Source organism: Copadichromis virginalis, linkage group LG3 (genome assembly GCF_057382275.1).
Source record: "Copadichromis virginalis isolate Kocher_CV1m ecotype Utaka linkage group LG3, C_Virginalis_male_GT1.1, whole genome shotgun sequence".
NCBI classification, from domain to species: Eukaryota; Metazoa; Chordata; class Actinopteri; order Cichliformes; family Cichlidae; genus Copadichromis; species Copadichromis virginalis.
In genome coordinates, this window is record NC_140620.1 from 23,246,294 (window position 1) to 23,267,446 (window position 21,153).

Below are 21,153 nucleotides of genomic sequence, written 5' to 3' on the forward strand. Positions count from 1 at the left end.
TATAAACTTTAAGACGTTACGTTTGGGCTGTTAGTAGGAAAGAATTGCTTAAGGCTGGCACTCTGCCCTGGCAACCGTCTCCCAACTTTGCTGTTTCTGGTCATAAAATTGCCATTTTCTGCCCAGTTAAGGAGGGCGGGACTGACCAAAAAGCAGGGACAGTAATTCTATAATTTTATTGGCTCAAATGATTAAAAAGGGGAGCCAATATGAACTAAAGCCACAGAGACCAAGCAGGCGCACTATGTTTTTGTTTGTGTGTGTGCACCTGGCCTGTGTGTGTTGGGGGAGGGGGAAGGGCAGGCAGGCAATCTTTAAGATGTCTGTAATGTTGCTGTTTTTCACTTCAGGAGCATGAATCCTTTTTCAGATAATCTTCCTATGATGATTCATTGTTTTCTATTGTCCACTGTAACCTATTTTCAAGTATTATTTTAATTAATAATTATTTTAATTATTATCTGAAAACAATTAACCTGAAAGGCCCTGGGGACCTTTTGTGGCTTTTGCATTTTTCGATTCCAAGCCATTTGCACTGTGTTTAATTGAATATAGCCTAATTCTCCAAAAAAAAGTTTGGTATAATTTTATTTCAAAATTCAAGTCTGACTTCCTTAAATTAGCTTCAGTGGCTAAGCTAACAATACACATCCTCTTAGAGCCCTAGTGGACGTTTTCGTCCCATTGACTTCCATTATAAACGCTATTTTTCACTGCAGAATTATTACCGTTAATGTCCTGGTGATTACTCATGTCTCCGTCTCGTTTTGGTCTATTGGCCTTAGAGTTGTAATTGTTTTATTTGTCCACCGGGTGGCGCCCTTGCTCCACATTTGACCCCGGGCTGGAAAACAGCGGGCTGCTTGGACAGACCTGCCGGAAATGAAGCCTCATTTCCGGCGTGCAGCACCGGCTTCGCCCGCTGATCATTTTTTGGTCCCTAGGACCATGAGAGGGTGCTTTTTTTTTTTTAGTCAACAGGAAATGACGTATTTGTTGTCACGTGGTATCGGACGTGTGGGCTGGAAAAAGCAGTCCCCGGTGATCGTGCCCCGGTGATCGTCGCGACTTACCCCGGCAACATGCACTTATTTCGGCCTAGAGGAGGAGCATTTGCCGCCTGGAGACCATTTTCTGGTCCTGAAAAAAAAAATAAAAGGCGATCGAAATGACTGTTTGTGCCAATCTTTAGTCCATCTAAAGGCCTAATTATAATAACAATCAAATATTACTTCAAATGTTTTTTTGGGAAAATATTTAGTTTTTTAGGTTTTTTTTTAGTTTTTTTGTAATTTAAAGGGTTAAAACAACGAAAATATAATTAAAACTTTATATGAATATTTCAGGGAGAAGTAGTTTTAAAAGACTGACCAATTTAAAGTGAAAAAAAAAATTAATATTTAATATTTTTATTGCACTTTTTGGGCGTGGTCGATAGTGTGCATTTTATGAAATGCGCTCCTGGAAAAAAAATAAAAGGCGATCGAAATGACTCTTGGTGCCAATCTTTAGTCCATCCAAAGGCCTAATTATAATAACAAACGAATATTACTTCAAATGTTTTTTTTTTGAAAATATTAAGTTTTTTTGTTTTTTGGGCCTAAAAAAACAGGGCGCTCATGTAATAAACCTGGGATTTAAAGGGTTAAAACAACGAAAATGTAATTAAAACTTTATATGAATATTTCAGGGAGAAGTAGTTTTAAAAGACTGACCAATTTAAAGTGGAAAAAAATATGAATATATAATCTTTTTATTGCACTTTTTGGGGGGTGGACGTTTAGGTCCATTAGGGCCTTTAGAGGGTGCATTTTTTAAGGGCCTACCAAGGGTTTTAAGTGGGGAAAAGAAAATTGTGATTTTTTTTCTGCGTTCCATCCAGAGTGAATTGGATAGACTTACATGTGCTGTAATATTTGTATGTATTTTATGAAGGCTCATAAGCGTTTAATTAATTTTCAGACCAACATTTTGTAAAGATAATTTGTGTTTTTACAAAAATATTGAAATGTTTTCAGGTATGTAAATATCAAGCAGGAACCTCAGAAACACACGTAGGGTTGAGGAAGTTCATGATGTGTTTGTTTTATATCAAAATGTGAAGAGATGACATGAAAGCAACAGGTGTTACTGTATTCTGTCAGAACTGGATCCAGCAGAAATGTATGAACCTGTTAATGTGTTTATTTTGCTTTTTTTTTTTTTCAGAATGGCCTTAAGGAAACTGACTGACAACCGGCCTGAGACGCCGTATTTCCGGCCCCCACCCATTCATATCCGGGTGTTGAAATGTTGTGACCAGCTAAAGGTGATTCAATTCAATTTTATTTATATAGCATCAAATCACAACAGTCGCTTTAAGGCGCTTTATATTGTACAGTAGATCGTACAATAATAAATACAGAGAAAAACCCAACAATCATATGATGTAGACTTTCACATGTATGAACGTGACTATGGAGTAAGATCATAGAAATACATTTCTTTATTTATGTATTTATCAGGTGATCAGCTGGGTTACTGAGGATGGAGAGGTCAAAGCACTGTCAACAAAAAAAAATAAAGTGGCAGCAATCACAGACGGTGAAACAGTGCTGAAGATCACCTTGTTTGAAGAGTTCTCCTCCAAAGTAAAACAGGACATGTCCTACATGATGAGGGGACATGAGCTGAGGGGCCAAGCTCCCCCTTATCTCATCAATATCACTGCAAGGACACAGTTCTTTAAAGCTCCTGCCCTGGCAGTCTCGGAGGCCCTCATCATTAAGGCGGAGGAGCTGCTTAATCCACCTTCCCCAGTAACACCACTAAAGATGAGCCCAACATCTGGAGGGCTCATGACAGTGGAAGGGGAGGTTGTGGAGGTAAATATTTGTGGTTCCATCAGAATTGATATTGCTTCAGGTTTTCAAAGAAACCATTACTTTTTTGTCTTTAAAAGTAAAAATAATAATTTTATTGTTCTTGTCAAACAAACACAAAATGGTGAGAACAAGATCAACCACTATTATTTTGTAAATGGTTGTAGATTTATCATTAACAACAATAATAAAATAATAGATGTAGTAAGTCAAGAAAGTAGCACCTAGATGTACACACACAGATTTATGCAATCACTATAACTGACATTATATTTTAATTGAATTTTCAGTGTTCGGCAGTGAGGACAGTTTGCTCAGGCAAACAACTGGTGCCAATACGCACTCTCCAGCTAAAACAGGTAATGGTGCAACTAAAGTGTAATATTGAAAATGGTGAAAATAGGCACATTTGAGATTTCCATTAGTTAATGAATAAATGTTTCATTCTGTCATTTTTGTGATTTCAGGATGGACATACCATGACTGTCTCCTTGTGGAGGGAGGCGTCAATTGTTGACGTTCGTGTGGGAGATCAGGTAAAGATCTCCCATGTGAAAGTGCACCGCTCCGCCTATGGAGTACAGCTCCAGTCAACTTCCCATACAAAGACTGAGGTATGAAGAAGCCATATGTTTGTACCAACATGTAATAGCAATGTCATTTGCCAAAATGTTTAGAATTATAGGTGGTCCAAAAGATTGACTCTGTTCATCTGGACGTAGCATTTTCAAGTGGGAGAAATGTTTCATCACTCATCCAAGTGACTTCTTCAGTCTCAGCGGACTGCAGGTTTCTGTGGTCTTTGATCAGTGCCCGTGACAATTTGTATATTACTGACCAATTAACTGACCTCCCAGCCTATTGCTTCTTCAGTGGGCTAGTTTCAGTCATTATGCAATGTACTGTTTAAAAGATTGGGTAAAACAGACTGAAGAAGTCACCTGGATGAGTGACAAAACATTTCTCCCACTTGAAAATGCTACGTCCAGATGAACAGAATCATCCTTTTGGGATTTACTTACATGGATCATTGAGCATGCATCAAGATGTGATTACCATATTAAATATATGCTTTTTGTGTATTGACAGACAAAGGAAGATGAACGTACTCAAGTAACTGTAGTTGGTGTGGACACTGCAGAGCAGTGCAGTGCACTGCAGTCCACCCAGCTGCAAGTTCTCCTTCTAACTGGAGAAACCCTCTTCATTGAAGAGGAGATGTGGAAGCCCTACGAGGAGGAGTTTGAGAAGCACAGGATCACTTTTACTGTAAAAATCAAAGGAAAACAAATAGTACACATAAAAAAAACAGAATAAATATATATAGATATAGATATATATAGATATATATATAGATATAGATATAGATATGTATATATATATATAGATCTATATATATAAATATAGTTCATTTGTTTTGTTTGTATTTTTTAAAATGTTCAAGTTGCTATGTTCATTCATTTAAACAATATTTAAAAGTTATAGTTTCAACTGCATTCTTATGCTAAGTGTTTTTTAATCTGATAAAATCTAATAAATAGCTGAAAATGCATAAAGCAGTCTCATGTTTATTAAATGAAACAGAAGACATGGTTTATAAAACACTCTCTAATGTACAGTTACATTGCATGCTCTGTACAGAGCTTAACAGACTTTTTAAGCACTTAAAACCTTCGATAAAGAACACTCCTGTAGGCCAACAACTGCCTATCTGTATGTTCAACATCATATAATACTGTTTTTATGTGTGTTTTCTAGAAGGCTGAAAGATTATATATGTTTTTCTTAAACAGTTTGAAAACATTAATAACAGTCAGTTTCAGTTTCCCTAAGTGTTGTGGTGTATTAGCTTCTGGGCTGGCTGAAGCCTATCAGGGCAAGTCCATTTAGCTCAGAATTCATATGATTACTACCAGTGTTTATTAGAGTAAAAGAAATAAATGTGAGAAGAACATGTGAGTAGTTTCTTTTAAAAAGCCTCATGGCAATGGGGATAAAGACCCTCCTGAACCTCTGAGTCCTGCAGTGCAGTAAGATGACCCTCTCACTGCAGTTCATCTTGTCCTGTGAGGATGCTTAGGTGGCTGTATTTATTGTTCTCCATTTTAGATTACAACTTCTTCCTCATCTGCTCTGCACGATGTCTGACTGACTCAACATCTTTGCAGACTGTCCTGCATTGTTTTGTTTTGTTTTTAGGTCTGGTGAACTCTTTACCACCTCCTTGGTGTTGCTGTTCAGGAGAAGACTGTTGTCATTGCTTCAGTCAGTTAAACAAATCTATACTAGAAAAATTTGCATTTCCTGCAAAAATGCAGTGTGCATGCTGTAAAGCTGAAGCTGTCTGCTGAAAATAGTTGAAAATAGCTGAAGAAGCTGAAGAAATCAAAGTCAGTGTTTAAAAAGTTGTTGAAATTTTAATAACTTTGCAGAACAACATCAAGTTAGCAAAAATGTAATAACTTATCAGAAATGCAATAACTTAGAAGAAACATAACAATTCAGCAGAAATGTTGTAGTTTACCAGAAGCTACAACTTAGCAGAAATGTAATAATTTAGTCAAAAATTAATAACTTGGCAGAAATATTACAACTTACCAGAACTGCTATAATTTTGCAGAAATGTAATTATTAGGAAAAAAATTTATACAGATAACAGCTGAAAACGATGAAGTAACCTCAAAGTTACTTGTTTAACTGTGAAAAATGACCAGAAACATTAGAAAAGAAAGAAAACCAATTCAATTCAATTTATATAGCGCCAAATCACAACAAAAGTCACCTTAAGGCGCTTCATAGATACAGAGAAAAACCCAACAATCATATGACATATGACCCCTATGAGCAAGCACTTTGGCGACAGTGGGAAGGAAAAACTCCCTTTTAACAGGAAGAAACCTCCAGCAGAACCAGGCTCAGGGAGGGGCGGCCATCTGCTGCGACCGGTTGGGGTGAGAGAAGGAAGACAGGAATACCAGCCAGCAGATAAACTGATGTGAAACAAAACCAAGGTAAAATTGCAGAATTTACACAGTTGGTGAAATGTAAAAATGGCAACATAAAAACCCCAAACAAACAAACAAAAAAAAACCAAACAACATTTAGTTAATAAATGCACAAGATGATTCGATGATAAATATGGTACCAATCTACAAAATACTGTCGAAATGAAGTCGACATTGTGATATATTTCAGGTGTGGAGAGTCACACAGCTAAACAATCGATGTGCATATTTAAAGAATCAAATAAAGAACATTGTTGTGGAATAAATTACAGTGAATAATAATCACTGCCCTGCGTTAGAGAGTGACTTATGATGAGGTATTAATTGGCTTAACTTTACCTCTAACAGCTTTTCAGATAGTGCTGTGACCAGGGTGAAATCCATCATAAAGTAACTGTAAACAGTAGAACCATTAGCATGAATGTTATGGTTCTACCCTGATCAAAACTCAAGTCTGCTGTTTGACCTGATATAAAATGATAAAGAGGAACACATATAAATGACCTTTATGAACTTTTCAAAATGACTTTATATGTCTGACCCATTATCTATATATATTAGAGCAGATGTGGAAAACCACTGTTAGACCTACTCTATACTAACACAAACACAGTCAAAAATTCATTGCTAGTGTGACATGTGGTCCTTTTTGCCTTTGACCAATGATATGCTGGTTACTTGGACCAGTTTAGTATTTGCTGTCACAGAGGAATGTTAACCATAAATCCAAAAGACAAAACTGAAAAAATATGTTAATTGCAAACATGTTTTTGCTTAGTAAGAGGATTGAAATTACATGGAAACTGTCACCTTAAAGCCTCATTGTAAATATCATCACAAACAGATGTTTTCCACACGGTTAACAAAGCTCCACCACATCCAATCACTGCATATAAATCTAAAAGAAAACAACAACAAATAAAATGTAATTAACACAAGTGAAGTCTAAGGAGCTTGGAAAGAAAAGCGTCTGGACTTGTTTAAGTTACTTGAAGACGTTTCACCTCTCATCCGAGAAGCTTCTTCAGTTCTAAGGGTCAATGGTGGAGAGTCCCAGATTTAAACCCAGTGGGAGTTTCCCCCCAAAGAGGGACAAAGAACCCCCTGATGATCCTCTACCTAATCACATGAGCCAAGGTGTGAAAGTGGGTGTGGGTCCCAATCAGCCAGGGTTTCGGGTGAGCTCATTGTGAAACCTGGCCCCACCCTATCATGTGATTTCCCGAGGTCAGGAAATCACCCACGCCCACTCCCAGGGTGTGAGTGGACGTTACGGTGTCTGGGGAGGGAACTCAAAACTGGATTATAGATGGCAGACAGTTGGTGTCATAAACCACCGCCTCTGTTTAAAGATGGTCGCTCACAGTGGACGTAAATGGCTTCTTTCACTCCTCCATCTGTCCAAAATGTGAACATTGGCATCCTCAAAGACTGACCTTTGTCCTTTAGATGCAGATGAACTGCTGAGTCTTGTCCCGTGGAGGTGGCTCTTCTATGTTGTGCCATGTGCTTGTGAAGTGGCTGTTTGGTCTCTCCGATGTAGAAGTCTGGGCATTCCTCGCTGCACTGTACAGCGTACACCACAATGTTAAGTTTGTGTTTAGGAGTTTTGTCTTTCGGGTGAACCAGTTTCTGTCTGAGTGTGTTACTGGGTCTGAAGTACACTGGGATGTCGTATTTGGAGAAAACTCTCCTGAGTTTTTCTGATACACCGGCTACATAGGGAATGACAATGTTGTTGTGTCTGTCTTTCTTATCCTCCCTCGCTGGTGTCTGATGTTCTTTTCTGTGAAGCTGGAATGCAGGCACACTGGACGAGCTTATTCTAAAAAAATACAGAAAAAGGAACATTTTTTTTGTGTTAAGGCCTAAAAACTACAAATAAGTTATACAATGAACAATATTGAAATACCTTATAGGTATAGGTATAGGTAATACCTTGCAGGCCATATAACCAGAATCCAGAGCAATCTCACACTCACATGATGGTGAGGAAAGACATGAGCTCTGCAATGAGGTTTGAAGGCCTCAGTTGGGACACGGAAGAACTCAGAAGACAGCAATACCTGCACAGAGAGACAGAGTAGAAAAAGCATAGATTTGTAATCCATAATGTGAATTAAAACTCAAAAAGTGTCAACAAGTATAATCATTTGAGTGTGGAATTATTTATGCAATAAACAGGATTTTAATTAATTAATTGAATTAAAAACACTGACATTTTTTTTTTTATCAAAGATAAAGAATGATACCTCTCTCTGCTCTGAGGATCACTGAGCATCTCTGACAGGAAATACAGTTTCCTCAGTATGAGTCATCATTGATGGTCTCAGAGGTGTGTAGTGTGGTAGCATGATGATGGTCTCCAGATCAGGCAGGAGGTCAGGTGATGGGTGTGTCATCTTCTCCATTGAAGACACACTGGTATGGCAGTTCATAAAACAGCAGTCTCCTTGTGGCATGTAGTTATCTGTGCAGTCCAGCACTGATGGATCAGGTTTGGCTCAGCAGTTCATGAAGATGGTGTCTGAAAAAATATATCTAACAAAACACGTGCTTATAACACCACCCACCCAGCTCAGCCCCCAAGTGTCTATGTAATGCTGGTATGGGGTGTCGGTTACTAAGTCTAATTAGTGCATCAGAAAGCGGGGGCTACACCTAAAGCCCACACTTTTTGATGTCTTTGTTTATTAGCAGCTTTTTCCAGCTGCTCAGAGAATTCTGACTTGGCCTTTATCCACCCAAACCCAAACCCACCCGGATAAAGGCCAAGTCAAACTCACACACCATACCAGCATTACATAGACACTTGGGGGCTGATCTGGGTGGGTGGTGTTAAACTGTAGTCGGGAACTTTCAGAAAACTATCCATTTACTTCTAAATCAGTTTTTATACATATTCTGTAAGCTGTACTAATGTTTTTCTCTACATAATGTATCATTATAGACATCTCTGGTAGCCTAAAGATAGTTTATAACTTTTGACATTTTTTACCTGTAAAACATGATAAGCAAAAACTCATTCATCACAAAAACTTTTGATTCTACAAAAGCTACTATAATCAAGAAAATATAATTGTCTGTATTTATTCATGTGACCCATAATAAATACCTGCATTTATGTGGGATTTATTTATTTACTATTTCATATTTTCAAGCCCTTGGAGGGGAAGATCTCGTTTGTTGAGCTACATACGTCACAGTAAAAAGATTTAGTCATTTAAAACATGAGAATAAAAGAAATGATGTTGGTTTAATAAATGTTGCAGCACATTTCAGGTCAGAGGTGCATGATAGCAGATGTTCTCTGCTCTGCATGAAGTTCAGCAATGATTTGGTGAAATGATTAATAACATTGCAATAAGAAAGGGTCTTCTTACAGACAGAGTAGGGAAGACAATTTTTTCAATGAAAAATATTTTTCATGCTCTACAATCAGTAAACTCTGTAACAAACATGATCTGTAATTGTTTCAAAACTCACCAGACGACTTCATGATTGGCTCGAGGACAGGACACAAAAGACAGGGTTGTGGTAACTGTAATATGATCTCAGAACACCTGAATATAGACATTTCTGTGGCTGAGAAATAAAAATGAGGTCAAGCAGGGTGTTCTTGTCTGTAGTGCCAGAAGTGATCAGCTGTGAATACCCTCTCGACTGAAACTGCTCCAGAATCTGTTTTCTTCCACTCTGCAACTGGTTCTCATTAAAATCTCCACACACAATTATTGGGTGACAGTCCATTATTTCAAGTGAATCTAAAAGACTTACCAGGTTTTGCATGAATGGTGTCAAACTGTAGTCAGGGGGTCTGTACACAACAGCAATGAGTGCAGGGAATGGAGCCTGAACCTTCAACACTAAAAACTCAAGATCAGTGACATTATGCAGATACTGTTTTACCTGAACCTGAAAATGATTCCTCAAATACACAACAACTCCCCCACCACTTCTGCTGGCCATGTGAGGAAAGTTTGTGTAGGACACATGTCTGTTGCGTTTGAACATGGTGTAGCCATCCAAATGAAGACTGTCTGCAACAAAGGAGCCTTGAAGGTGAGACTCAGTGAGACACAAAACATCTGCTAAACACATTTCATGATGACTCTTGATGTCACTGATGTGAGATGGCAAACCCTCTGTATTGTGATGGATCAGTGTAAGAGTGTCAAGTCTGCTGGCTGTTTCTCTGACCTGAAGAAGAGGCATCATTTCCTCAACACTGGCTTGTCTCATGGTTTGGAGCGCTGCAGTTACCTCGGGATTGGCGTAAATCTTTTTCTCATCCAAGTCCTGCAAATAGAGTCCACTGAGAGACGTCACCCTGCTGAGAGCAACGTAAGCCATACCTGGTTCAAAAATGTTCTTCATTGAAACTACAGCTGTCTGTGTTGTAAGACCCTGAGTTTTGTGAATTGTGCAAGCGAATGCTAGCTTTACAGGAAACTGTCTGCGTACTGCTCCTTTAAACTTCAGACTCTCCTCTGCTCTCTCAATGTAAACCAGATCATCAGAAGCTGCATTAGCACTGCGGTTGTGTCTCATAGGCTGCCGGTTGTCCATCCTGAGCCCCAGTTTAATTATGTGTCCATCATTTTCAGATCTCACCACCTTTACCAGTATACCAAAAGCACCGTTGACCAAACCGTTTAGTGTGTCCAAGTTTCTGGTCAGCATGACTCGAGCTCCTTCAGCAACATTCAGAGTGTCAGGTAAATCATTTCTCCCACCTGTAAATGGTTTGTCTCTTCGTTCCATTCTGCCTGTACATTTATCCTTCTGGAAATCGTCTGCATTGATGATTATGATGTTTGAATGAAGCTTCTTCAGGGTATCTGTGTTGTGGGATTCCACATTCTTGTTGGTGGCATAAATGTGTAAGACCTCAGTTGGACATTCTTCTGGTGCAGTCACAGCCTGTGACAACAAATCTCTGTCGCACTGAGAAAGCTCATCTGTCTTTTCTTTGACTCTAATCCTGTTCAGCATCTCTGCAAAGGCCACATCATCTTTCTGACGCATGATCTCGGTTAGAGTGATCATCTGAAAATGTTCCTGCCATAGGTCAATCTGTTCTGGATCGTAAACACAGAGAGGTTTAGACTGTCGCACTGGTGGCAGCTGGTAAAAATCTCCAACAGCTAAAACTGACATTCCACCAAAAGGTCTCTGAGTGCCTTTGATTTGTTTCAGTCTTGCATCCACATAAGCAAAAAGGGGTTTTGAAACCATTGAAATCTCATCAATAACAATAATTTCAGCATTCATCAGCTCAGATCTGACTTCATCCAGTTGGTTACCAAGTCCTTGAATGGGTGGTTTCAGACTCCTGGGTAGTTTCAGTAGAGAATGTAATGTAGAGCCATTGATAGAAAAAGCTGCTGTACCGGTAAATGAAGTCAGTAAAACAGTTGGATTTGATATGTCAGCTTCTTCTGCATTAGCAGGCAGTCTGCTCAGGATCTTTGATGCTTCAGAATGAATACACTTAATCAGATGTGACTTTCCAGTTCCTGCACCACCATTGATATAGAAGAAAAATGGATCTGGGTTCAAACCACAAACTCGCTGAATACACCAGTCTCTTATGGCATAGAACACGCAGGCCTGCTTCTGGTTCAGATTCTGATACATTACACGTACCACGGCTGGATCTACTGCAGGTTGTTCTCTGATGGCTCTGATCTCTGTTACAGCATCAGACTGACGACTGTAGTCGGGGACATTCTCCTGTTCGTTCTCATCATCAGAATGTCTCTCAGGAAGATTCTCATCACATTGCAGCCTCACAACTTCAGATTCAGGAGCAAGATTACACCATTCATCAATCACAACATCCCTATTTTGTTCAAACTCTTCCAGTGCACTCTCAATATCCTCAGAGTTCTTCTCATACTTGTCTTTATTTCTTTTCACAACCCTTTTCACAGACTCACTGTGGTCTGAACATGGAAGTCGTACAAAACCTGAGTTGTAGAAGGACTGATAGGTTTGGAACCCTTGTGGTTTCAGTTCCTGCTCTGATCTGTGTGGAAGGTAAAGTCTCAACAGTCGACCATAATATTGCTCAGGATCTTTTTCCTGTGAACAGTGGTAATATCTGATTATAGCTGGTTTATCATTCTTTCGCCTTTGTACAAATCCAAGCTGGTTTAGAAGAGGAAGCACATCTTTTCCTTCATTTGGACCACTCACCAACCTGCACAAGGCAGCAAAATCAGCCAGTGACATTTCCTCATATTCTGGGGTCTCAGGTCTGCATTTGTATTTATCACTCAAACTTGTCATCCAAATATTACAACTGTCGTGTGTTGTGCTTTCCAGGAAGCTCATGGGCCGACTCATTTTTACTGGGTTATCATCTGTTGGTACAAATACAACACTGCGGGAACATTTTTTCATTTTTAGGCCACAGACTCGAGTCACACACTCCTGTGCACTGATCTCTCTCTTTTTTGAGTAAGCCTGCATCACAGCTCTCATTTCATCACACTCATTGACGGTGTTCTTATCAGAGTTGTCAATAACTGTCTTCAGGTATTCAGAGAGGCCAGATTCTTTCTTTGTTATATATTTACAGAGGTATTCTATACATGAATAGGCATTCAAAATGAATGAGACATCTAAATTAGAGTTCCAGGCTTCAAGCAGGTCTGGGTTGTAATTGTTGATCCAACACTCATTTGGGTCACGTTTCAGAATCAGAGCTGTTTTCTTGTTTATGTCTTGGAGGCATTGTTCATACTCATTCATTGTTAAGTTGCATCGTGACAGAATCTGCTCTATGGTGAGGGAAGCAGCTTCAGGTTCCTTCAGCAGGTTCAACAAAGGTCTGAGTTTGGCTTTTGCAGCTTCAGTGTCTGAATCCTCATCCTGTCTCACAATCATTGTTCTTGTGGCTGGTGGTTTTGGAAACCCAAATCTACAACCAGAGTTCACACTCTTAAAGCATGTCTTTGTGTGGTTTTTGCTGTGCTTTTGTAGCTCAGTGACTTTTTTGTGCAGTTCAGGTTGTTTTTCTGGATCAGGGAGTTGAGCTGAGATGTATCTGTCAACAAAGTCACAGACAGTTTGGTCGTCATCCACATCTGCTTCTACCTTTTCTCGAATCCACAGCAACATGTGTATATGTGGACTACCTCTGTGCTGGAACTCAACTCTGTAAAAGTAATCAATGATCTCACCAAGGGGCTGTGCAGGAGAAAAAAGCAAATCTCTGAACAAAGCCTCAACACGTTTATCAAACATTCGCATGGTGGTTACTGGATTTGATCTTAGAATTTCACACTTTTCTGACCAGTCCAGTGCTTCAAAATCAACCTCTTCACCTTGCTGTCTCTTTATTGCTTGAATCACTTCAGGCCATCTCATCTCAGCAGCAGAGAAAGTGACAAAGAACTGAGGTGTTCCTATTTGGCGAACCATGCTGAATAGATCTCTGGTAGTTTTCTGCCAGTAAGCTGGAGTTCCTCTGAGTGGCTGCATAAATCTGATTGCATCTTTATTTCTTACCAGCTTCTCTACTTCTGTCTTACTTTGTAACATTCCTGATGTGATTTTGCGTCCATCTTTGGTCATAGTTTTACCTTTCCTTAGCTGTATCGTCATACTGGAATTAGCCAAGTGTATTTCAGTGACAAACTGTGAGAAAAACAGGTAATTTGTGTCTTTAGCAAATCTTGCATCAATGTTGAAAAGCCTTGATTTGAAGTAAGCACTTGGTGTGAGTTTAAGAAGTCTCTTTTCATCCAGTGTATTCTGACCAGTAGGAAACTGCACAGGAAATGCCATGGCTTCCAAATGAGGAGTTCTGAAGAAGCTAACAGGATTGTTTCTTTCTGCAGGAGCCACACAATATGTGTTATCAGTGAAACAGAGAATCTCTTCTGAAATGTCTACAGGCTGCAGACAACTTTCTAGAGCAAAACCTCCATTGTTCAAATCACTTTCTGGTTCATCTGGATTTTGTTCCTCTGGTTGTTCATCACAGGATTGCATATTAATATCTTGGTCACTTTGACACTCACTTTCACACAAAAGGGCATCTTTTTCATAGTTGTCAATTTCCATTAAATCTGCTTCATTATAATCATCACTTGCCATGCTGGCTTCATCACTGCTGTCATCATCAGGTAACGTTGGATCACAAAGCAATGCATCATCTCTGATAATAATATCTGTGTACTGTGGATGAATTTGTTTCAGTTTACGCAGAGCTTGAATGAGTTTAGACCAGGTGACAGTCTGGAACAGCTGATGGCCTTTGTAGCACAGTCGTCTTTTCAGCTTTATCCTCATGATCTGTGATTGGCTTCTGATCCTCGGTAAACTGTCAACTGTTTGTTGGACCTCAGATGGTACACACACCACATTACCACGTATGAGTCTCTGTCTCCCCTTTGGAAGAGGAATAATCTTAGCAAATGGTATGCATTTGGCAATCAGATGTCTCTCCAGAATGTTGAGATCACAAAGTTCAGCTGGAATATCCTGCAGTTCTAAACCATTAACAGCAGCAAGCCTGGGCATGCATCCACTTTTGAGGGAACTGTGACATGTGTGACAGATATACTCTTTTTTTCTCTCAACAGGAAAGCTGCAGTGATCATGACATGCTTCATCACACACATGAACAAATTTACCAGTTAGGCACTGATGAGCTACAGTCTGGTGTTTTGAGTAATTTTCTCTTTTGCAGATTTTCACCTGATTAGGAAAAGAAGCTTTTAGACAAACAGTACAAACATAAGATGGTGCTGACTTAATGTTGGATCTGAAACGAGATATGGCCTCATTCATTAAAGTGTTCTCTGGATGACACTGTAAACTCTCAGCTGGTCGATGCATCTGGCGATATTTCCGTTTTATATTCATTGCACATCTGATATTATGCATCTGTCTAAAAGAAAAACCGTTCCAATATTTTACTCTCATTCGTTCTCTCATATTGTCCTTGTGTTGTTGCTGAAATTGTTTTTCTTCTCCATACCGCTTTGTCATATAAGATCGTTTTTTCTGTTTAAAATCTTCGCTTTTTTTATATAGGTTATATACATATGACCTCATGTAAGCTTTATGTTTCTCTCTGAATCCAGCACAAGTTCTGTATATTCTTCTTATACGCTCTTTCTGCTTTTCTCTGAATATGGGAGACTCTCTATATGTTCTTGTTACACGTTCCTTCTGCTTTTCTCTGAATATGGGAGACTCTCTATATGTTCTTGTTACACGTTCCTTCTGCTTTTCTCTGAATATGGGAGACTCTCTATATGTTCTTGTTACACGTTCCTTCTGCTTTTCTCTGAATATGGGAGACTCTCTATATGTTCTTGTTACACGTTCCTTCTGCTTTTCTCTGAATATGGGAGACTCTCTATATGTTCTTGTTACACGTTCCTTCTGCTTTTCTCTGAATATGGGAGACTCTCTATATGTTCTTGTTATACGTTCCTTCTGCTTTTCTCTGAATAGGGGATTGTCTTTATATGTCCTTATGACACATTCTCTTTTTCTCTCTCTAATTTTAGCACTTTCCCTATACATCTTTCTTAAATGTTCTCTCTGTTTCTCCTTATAGGTAGCATTTAATTTATACAGCTCATTTTTGTACAGACTCTTTTTCTGTCTGTGATCAGGATCATTACACTTCTTAGTTGAGTTTTTTTTCTTTGTCTTGAAGCTTTCATCAAACCTGTACATCTGCCTTTCTTTCTTCTTCTGATTTTCCTTTCTCTGTGGTACTTTTTCTTGGGCTAATAATCTTCTCCTTATTTTTCTCCTTTGCTGTTTATTATATTTCAGCAGTTTATTTGAGAGTTCCTCTGTTATATTAGTTAAACAGTAGGCAGTGTTTGAATCATTCTGAGGAACAGAATCTGATGTTACCTGCGTTTCTCTCACAGAGGATGCAGATGTTTCTTTTTCTAAATACTCAGAAGGAAGATGGTTGTTTTCAGTAGCAGCTGTCTCATTTGAATAATCCACTCTGGATGATGTCACTTCAGTCGTTAAAGTGTCTCTCACAGTCTTCTGTGTCTGGTCAGTAGATCTTTGGGAGTTTATTTCATGAACGGCTTCATTTAAAGCTGGTGCTGTAACAGTTGTAGCTGTTTGTCTGTATTCGGTGGTTTGATTAGCATCTCTTTGGTCAGCAGCGTTTTCACTGTGAAACTCGATGGGCTGTAGTTCATAAGTGCAGCTTGGTGCGATGCTGAACATTCTGTACAAACGTTTGATCCTGTCAATCATGTCATTAAGACGTGTGAATTTCAACATAACTGCAGTTCCACCACTTACACTTAGCGACAATGGCATACCAGTAGACTTACGTGGGTGAGGGTCAAAATATGCATATTCACCTGAAGTCAGCCTGCTAACAGCGATGACTGTTCCTCCCATGACTAGCAAAGCATAGCGAACGTCTGAAGCCAAACACTGTAATCCCTGTTCAAGGCTCGGAAAGTGATCTGTACCATCAAATGTGCCGTAATGAGCAAACTGAGACATGTCGACTTGATACTCGTGTCTGCGGCTGGTAACAACTGAGGGAAGCTCATCGCAGGCTAGAAACACACTGTTCACAAACCTCAGTCTGGCATCTGAATAGACGGCATGGCCTTTGTCCAACACACGGTTTAGATCTGCTCTGGTAATAAATTCATCCTCGTGTAAGAATGACAGGAAAACCAAACTGTTAGCCATGCATTGCTGATTCCGGTACTTTCCATACCTAGGAGCGGCCTGGCTTCGGGAAGCACAGACGCTACTCACTCGTGGACTTTCACTGTTTGTAACCTGTACATGAGACTGTCCTGGAGCTTGTCCATCATGCTGTGTTTGTACAGTTAGCTGGGGTTTAGTCTGGATTACCTGCATAACTTCAGGCTCTGGGACAGACACTGAGGGAACACTTCTTTTTACCACATCTGCATAAGACACTGTGGCTGTCTCTCCATCATGCTGTGTTTGTACAGTTAGCTGGGGTTTAGTCTGGATTACCTGCATAACTTCAGGCTCTGGGACAGACACTGAGGGAACACTTCTTTTTACCACATCTGCATAAGACACTGTGGCTGTCTGAACACTGCTCTGCACTTCTGTGCTGGGAAAAGCTGAAACACACACCTTTACCTGCTCACTGCTCTGAGAAACATTCACCTGTTCTTTCTGCTTTTGCCATCTAAGCTTCAGGGACTGCGACCTTTGACTTTTTCTTGGCATTTTGCTGAAGTACAATCTGGAGCTTATATGTGGTTATACACAAATATAAACAAAACTGAACCTTGAAACACAGAAAAACTTATAACTCCTTAAGTTACTGTTAAATCTGAGAAATGTACTATTATACTATAAAATGTTTTTATGAATATATGAATAGATGTTAAAAAGCTGATTTGTACTCCAAACTCAAAATAAAGGAAATTCAAAGTTCTCTGGAAACAATTTGGTCCGTTTTATTGTAGCTCTTTTAGAAACGGGGTTTCTTCAGCTGGATGTTCTGCAGCAGTCAGGAAACAGGAAGTCTGGGTCCTCAGGCACTTCTCGATGACAATACTGACTGAATACTTACACTGAGTGACAAAATGGGTTTGTCCTTAAATAATAATACTATAAACTTGCAGTCAAATGTTATAGCCAATGAAACAGACTAACAGACTGGATCTGATTTATTTATCTGAATGTATGTATTACAAAATAACCAGATTATCTTATTACAAATAAACTTATAAAAAGGTGATATTTTATACAATTGATCAAAGTAAGCCAAACTAGCAGTCCAAACTAAAGTCTAATGCAAAATTAAAATGACAAATGTAGGGCTGTGTAAGTAGTTTCTACTATAAGTTCTACTGTACTGTAATTCTACTACTGTATATTCAACTTGTAATTTAAAGCAAAATGACTGAATGTGAGAGAGCTTAATGACAGGAAAGAAAGAGCAGTGAGAGCAGAGATCTCTCAGAATTCTGTAACAGATAGATCAAGTTCTGGTAACTTGGATTTCTGAAAATTGGATTCTGAAAGGATTCTCAAAACTTGGATTCTCAAATTAGATAGAGCAGTAGAGATAGAGGGATACAAGATGGAATGGCTTTCAAATTAGATAGAGCAGTAGGGATAGAGGGATACAAGATAGAATGGCTTTCAAATTAGATAGAGCAGTAGGGATAGAGGGATACAAGATAGAATGGCTTTCAAATTAGATAGAGTTGGGAGAGTGATAGGATAGACAGAATTGCTTATAATGATAGAGAGAGAGAGGATCTTCTGCAGCAGGTCACCTGTAAGACACAAAAGGCATGGAATTAGTCATATTTCCAACATGCTTGGATTTACCATATTCTTCAGACTATATGGCACACCTAAAATCCTGTCATTATCTCAAAAACATACAATGTGCCTAGCGTATCAATTCTGGTTATGCTTACTGACCTCAAACGGGATTTCTGTGGTACACAGCGCTCAAAATTCTGTCAAATATTTTAGTAAGACTTCGTAAGCTACAAAGCTGCGCTGCTTGATGTATTGTCAGAGCATTATGGCTACCATAGTCAGGACCCTCGCAGAGTAATTCGTACGGTGCTTCAACATAACATTATGGTGTGTGTACAAGGACCTGGCACGTGCTAAGAGACATGCTTAAGAAGCAGATTTCAAACTGATCAACCCATGAAGAGTTTGATGGATTTGTGGATGAGGAATGAACTGAAAAAGTGAGTGTATTGTTCTGTATTTTATGTGTTACAACTGAACAGTGTTGAGAGTTGTTTGTGAATGACTTGAATAAAGTTTGACTTATCTGACTGTTTGTTTGGCTTAATCTGCCTTAAAAACAGGCTTGTTTATTGACATTATGCCTTATAATCTCAAAAATACAATACATGTAGGGCTTTAAATACTAAAGACTTCTACAGTAAATTATTGGACTGAACAGAATGACAATGTTTAACAAATGATGGTGGAACTGTTATAAGGACATTTTTACATTCTATTAAAACAATAAACTAAGTCTATAAACTCAAACTAAGACGTGCTGCTACAGTAACTTACTGTAAATATTAAATGGTCCAACAAAACCAACACACTGAGGTTACAGCACAGTTTCAGGTCACTCTGTATGAATTTTGGCAAAATGAGAAATTTGGAGACAGCTAGTTTCTACACAGCAGTTTCTACATATTTCAGTCACATTTGGGGCATGTTTGATACACAGCAATAAGCACTACACTAAATCTATAATAAACTTATCATAGCTGATATAAAGGCCTAATTAGCAAAATTTAGTATGATGATCATTTCTTTGTAGATCATTTCATGATAAAAAGAACAGAAGTGAGTGCTGTATCTGAGCTGTTGCATGTAAGATCTTTGCTGGAGATTCCCACATTTCTTAAACAAACAAACAAACATGACTTTCAGACAGTTCATCTTTTGTAAATTAGGGCAGGATTATTTTCAAAAAACAGCCTTGATAAAAATATCAGGCCACTATAAAATGTCTTATGTTTATGTTTTCATCCCACCTATATTTTGCAAGTCATTATGACAAATTACAAAAAGCAGTTTTTAGGCAGTGATTTAAGGGAAGAAGCTTTTGAAATCCACCATGCCCTACCACCAGTGGTCTCAAACTCTGGTCCTTAAGGCCTGGTGTCCAGAAACTTTTCTATGTGTCCCTGTTGCAACACACCTGAATAACATTAGTAGGTCATTAGCAAAACTCTACAGAACGTGACTGCATGCTGAGGTGGTAATTCAGCCATTTGATTCATGTTATAGCAGCTCATGAGTGAATGAACATGATGCAATGAAAGTACTTTTAGAAGTACATTTTTCCAAACACTTAAATTACTTAAATTTGAACAGTCTTCGGGGATGCCACTTCAACACAGTCAAATTCTATACTCTCACTAATGACCTACAAATGTTATTCAGGTGTTTTGTAACAGGGACACGTGGAAAAGCTTCAGGACACCGGCCCTTGAAGAGTGGAGTTTGAGACCCCTGCCCTATGTGAATATTTAATTGTCCCTAAACTGCTAGTCGTGAGCTGCTCTAATGTGAAACAAACACATATAGTTCTGTAAAGGTTTACAAAGAGATTTCTAAGGATCTGGAGACCCCAGAAAACAAAAACGCTCCCAGATATTGTAGCTGAACAGGCAAAAACAAGTTGCCTAATAATATCTTGATGATAACCAAGAGCTGTGCTGACTAACTGCACTAAACTGAATCATCTATAGTGAGAGAAAAACACCAGCATTAAAGTCAAACATGGTGCTGTTACTGTGATGTCCCAGAGTTCCTTTACTACTTCAGGACCTACATCAACTCATCAGGTCCTGGGCTTAAGTTTAATCACACTTAGGATCTGAAGCACACAAGCAAGTCCAATTGAATGAATGAAACAAAACACTTGGTGTAAACGAATCAGTCTGGACTTTAATGAAATTAAGATACTTGGTATGACTTGAAAACCCTATCCATCCATCCATCCATCCATCCATCCATCCATCCATTCGCTTCCGCTTATCCTTTTCAGGGGGCACTGGAGCCTATCCCACCTGTCATAGGGCGAGAGGCAGGGTACACCCTGGACAGGTCGCCAGTCTGTCGCAGGGCCAACACACAGGGACAGACAACCATTCGCACTCACATTCATTCGCAGATACACACCTAGTGACAATTTGGATTATTCAATTAACCTATCCCCACAAGCTGCATGTCTTTGGACGGTGGGAGGAAGCCGGAGTACCCGGAGGGAACCCACGCAAACACCGGGAGAACATGCAAACTCCACACAGAAAGACCCCGGCCTGATGTTGGAATTAAACTCAGGACCTTCTTGCTGTGCGGCAACAGTGCTAACCACCGTGGTACTTGGTATGACTTGAAAACCCTATATTGGGCCTTAATTAAGACTTTTTTCTTTTCTTTTTTTGCCTGTCCTGTTTGGATCTAATTAAGACAATTCTGAAATTACAGTGGACCAAAATCAACCAGTGATGTAAACCAGTCATTACCAGTTACTGTAAATGCTTGATGGTAATTGTTGCTATCAGGGCATCCACAGCTGGGTATTAGAGACCAATATGTTTTTACATTAGACCAGGTTGTTCTGGTTCAAAAATGAAATCATCACTTTAAAACTGCTTTTTGTATTTATCCAGGTCATCCTTGTTAGATGATTTGAAACATGTGAAAAAAAGCATAAACAAAATAAATCTGCAAGGAAGAAAGACCTTTCTCAGCACTGTACTGCAGACAAAACCTATACTTAC

General features: G+C 39.1%; 2 protein-coding genes and 1 long non-coding RNA gene across 5 annotated transcripts; 2 read left to right on the plus strand and 1 right to left on the minus strand.

Moving 5' to 3' along the window:
* The first annotated feature begins 1,277 nt into the window (after positions 1-1,277).
* Positions 1,278-4,178, plus strand: LOC146713498 (uncharacterized). Its single transcript, XM_085438346.1, has 5 exons — positions 1,278-2,308; positions 2,505-2,864; positions 3,152-3,220; positions 3,329-3,475; positions 3,951-4,178. The coding sequence occupies exons 1-5, from the start codon at positions 2,162-2,164 to the stop codon at positions 4,176-4,178; spliced, it is 951 nt and encodes a 316-aa protein (XP_085294472.1). The 5' UTR covers positions 1,278-2,161.
* Positions 4,179-9,615: 5,437 nt separating this feature from the next.
* On the minus strand, positions 9,616-15,114 carry LOC146713499 (uncharacterized). 3 transcript variants are annotated; one of them, XM_085448469.1, is made up of 3 exons: positions 10,067-15,114; positions 9,776-9,906; positions 9,622-9,683 (listed from the first exon to the last, which is right to left on the minus strand). In XM_085448469.1, exons 1-2 carry the CDS (start codon positions 14,936-14,938, stop codon positions 9,796-9,798), a joined length of 4,983 nt encoding a protein of 1,660 aa, XP_085304595.1. In that variant the 5' UTR covers positions 14,939-15,114; the 3' UTR covers positions 9,622-9,683; positions 9,776-9,795. The 3 variants fall into 3 exon arrangements, with proteins under 3 accessions (XP_085304581.1, XP_085304595.1, XP_085304589.1); XM_085448455.1 differs by having other exon boundaries at positions 9,616-9,683; positions 9,776-15,114; XM_085448463.1 differs by lacking the exon at positions 9,622-9,683 and having other exon boundaries at positions 9,724-9,906.
* A 1,323-nt stretch (positions 15,115-16,437) lies between these two features.
* On the plus strand, positions 16,438-17,440 carry LOC146713500 (uncharacterized). Its single transcript, XR_014917954.1, has 2 exons — positions 16,438-16,537; positions 17,335-17,440. It is a non-coding gene; the product is annotated as an uncharacterized LOC146713500 (long non-coding RNA).
* Positions 17,441-21,153: the final 3,713 nt, after the last annotated feature.

Excerpts from the sequence above, each read along its gene's own strand:
- LOC146713498 (XM_085438346.1), top strand. The coding sequence starts at position 2,162 with ATGTATGAACCTGTTAATGTGTTTATTTTGCTTTTTTTTTTTTTCAGA. Across the intron at positions 2,865-3,151 it reads TGGAAGGGGAGGTTGTGGAG|TGTTCGGCAGTGAGGACAGT; the intron begins GTAAATATTTGT and ends TTGAATTTTCAG. Across the intron at positions 3,221-3,328 it reads GCACTCTCCAGCTAAAACAG|GATGGACATACCATGACTGT; the intron begins GTAATGGTGCAA and ends TTGTGATTTCAG.
- LOC146713499 (XM_085448455.1), bottom strand. The coding sequence starts at position 14,938 with ATGAGGTCATATGTATATAACCTATATAAAAAAAGCGAAGATTTTAAA.